General features: G+C 53.1%; 1 protein-coding gene across 1 annotated transcript; it reads right to left on the bottom strand.

Moving 5' to 3' along the window:
- Nucleotides 1-26: 26 nt before the first annotated feature.
- On the bottom strand, nucleotides 27-2,760 carry LOC108781678 (uncharacterized; the record flags this gene model as incomplete). Its single annotated transcript, XM_018549727.1, has 1 exon — nucleotides 27-2,760. A coding segment is annotated over exon 1 (2,734 nt), but the record flags the coding sequence as incomplete, so codon positions are not given.
- Between the last annotated feature and the right edge of the window lie 59 nt (nucleotides 2,761-2,819).

The following is a 2,819-nucleotide window of genomic DNA, read 5'->3' on the forward strand; positions in this document are numbered from 1 at the left end:
GTAAACGTTCAGCCGCTGCATTCTACCCGGCTCCGACGCTGTCAGCTCTGAAAACGCTGGTGATCTAAAAGACAAAACATCCGACTCATCGTCGGACAGATTAATGACTGAGATTGCCCCGATCACGGGGCTCGGCTCCCTCTCGCGACTCGGTCCCGGCTGCGAGTCATCCGTCCTTCGACTCGGCCCCGGCCTCGGCTCTGCTAGACATCCCGCCTTCGCGTCGCCTCTCACCGTCGCGGTCTCCGCCGTCAGAATCGGCGGTTGGCTCGCTTCGTCCTCCGACACGCTTGCCTCCGCTCGCGACTCTTCCGTCTCACTGCCTTCGTCGTCGGCCGCTCTAATACCCTTGTCGCTCTGCGGATCGGTCTCCGTCACGTTCGGTCGTTCGGTAAGCGGTATCGCCCGCGGAACGGCTAGCTCGCCCTCCGACGGGCACGACGTCTCCGTCGCGTCCTCCTCCTCTCGCTTCACCGTCGACGGCGTGGACGGTTGTAACGACTCGTCCGCCTCGCCGCGCTCCTCTGTCACTCTCGCCGGCATTATCGCGCGTTCCGCGCCAATTTTACGCGCCCCCGTGTCTCTGACTATGTTCGCGCCCGTTCTAACGTTCACCGCGGTACGTCGCACATTACCGTCGTCGTACTCGTACGTAATTCCGTACGTTTGCGCGGTTTGTGGCGGTCCCGGATGCTGCTTAACGGTAAATTGCATCTCAATCTCCGTTCTGAGCTTGCCCGTGTCGTCGTACAAGCACACCCTGTCTGTCACTTGACGCGTCTCACCGAAAATCACTTCCGCGCGTCTCACCGCTTCGTTCATCTTCGCGGTCGACCGCCGTAGAAGCACCGACTCCTCGACGTCCGGCACATCCTTTCGTCGAATGTCCTCGAGCACGGCCTCCGCTCGGCGTACACTGCCGCACGCGTCCCTGAAACGTTCCGCGATCCGTATACGCTCGTTCAGGCACTCTGTTACTCGCGCTTGCCGTCGCGCCAACTCGCGTTCTCTACAACCGTCGTCGTCACCACTGTCCTCGCGATCCATCTCACAGCTCGTTAGATTCACGACTGAGGATCTTTCCGTACTCCCGACGCTCATGCGCGCACTCTCGTCTCGTCCTTTGTCCGCTCGTGCGCGACGATTCCCCGAATCCCGGCTCTCCGACGTCGTGTAAACACGTTTTTTTTTCACCTCACGCGCCACTTTGTCTGTTATTGCCGTCTCCGTATCCTTATTCCCTGTTCTCGACTCGCTCAACTGCGTCGTCGACCTATACGAATCAATTTCGCCACTTTCGGTTCTATCTATTACCTCGGTATCGCGTTGCGTAATATTTACCGTTACCAACGTACGTTTTCTCTTCTCCACGTGATTATCCTCTACTTCGTCTTTAGCTTCGCTCTGTGTCTCGCACTCGCGTGTATCAGCTTTACTTATCTTCGCACTTCGCGGTTCCCTATCTTCTTCTTCTATTTCTATTATCGTTCCTCGCATAATCTCTTCGTCGGTTCGACCGATCGTAATCTCTTTGTCGGCGTACCTCGCCTCGATGGCTATTCTTTCGAATAATCGCTTTCGCGTCTCTCGCGGTATCACCACCATACAATTCGGTGCTACTCTCTTTCCCACCGTTTGACTGTCTATCTCTTCTTCAATTACTATCACGGCTTCGCTACCGTTCGCGCATTCCGCGTCATTAACCGCTCTACCAGCACTAGCGTTACTTTCTCCTCTCTCCGCTTTCTCGCGTTCTTCATTCGCTTCGCGTATTTTCGCTATTTGTATCTTTTTCCTATTCGCCGTTTTTAACCGTTTCAGTTCTCTGCTGCGAATCAGTTTATTCCACTTGTCGCCCCTGAAACGTATACCCGTACATTTGAATTTCACCGCTACCTCCGATCTATCTGTTTCCTCGCTTTGCAACTTTCGCGTTTTCACTCTACGCATTTTCTTCGCTTCCTCGATTTGTTTCTTTCTCCATCCCGGCACTTTCCATTCGCCTTCCTCCTCTCGTAACTTTCTCCTCTTCCAACTCGGCATTATCACTAGCGCATTTATTCGCGGTAAATCATCATCGTAATTCTCGACTCCACTCTTCGCGTTTACTCTTCCGTATCTACATCTGTCTCTCGCTATATCATAATAATGTCTCGCTCTCGCGTTACGCGGATCATTTCTATTTCTAGCGCGGTATCTATTATCACTTCTAACGTTATTCCTATCTTCCTTTCTCGTGATATAATTAACCTCGTGATTCCTATCGTGGTCACTACTCGCGTTACTATCGTTAGCATTATCATCATCATCATCATTACCATAGCGTGCGTTATCATTGTCATTCTCGTATCTCGATGCTCGGTGCGGTCTCAATTGTCTCGAGTTGTACACACCGAAAAATGTACCGTTCAATTGTTCCAGCTCGTACGCGTTTCTACGCACTACATTGCGTATCCTGTACGGTCCGTCGTAGACTAAGTGAATTTTTCTGGTTGTTCGCCGTCTCGCGTCTGATCTCCGATGGATCTTACACCACACCAGATCACCCCGTCGATACGATTCGACCGTCGTCGTTTTCTCGAACTGTCGTTTTCTCACATTAGCGCGCTCCTTCAATTTCTCCCTGGCTATGCGTATCCGCTCCTCGCGTCTTTCGCTCCCTAGCCGCGCTTCATCTCCGTTCGCGTTACTCCCGCGTCGTCCTCTTCTTCCTCGCGGTAATAACCTCGGCTCGAGATACAGCTCTATCTCGCCTGTCATATGCAATTCGTCGGGTGCGTATCCCGTGCTCGAGTGCACAGTCCCGTTCAACACTCGCT

The sequence above is a fragment of the Cyphomyrmex costatus genome, unplaced genomic scaffold (assembly GCF_001594065.2).
Source record: "Cyphomyrmex costatus isolate MS0001 unplaced genomic scaffold, Ccosl1.0 scaffold870, whole genome shotgun sequence".
NCBI lineage: Eukaryota > Metazoa > Arthropoda > Insecta > Hymenoptera > Formicidae > Cyphomyrmex > Cyphomyrmex costatus.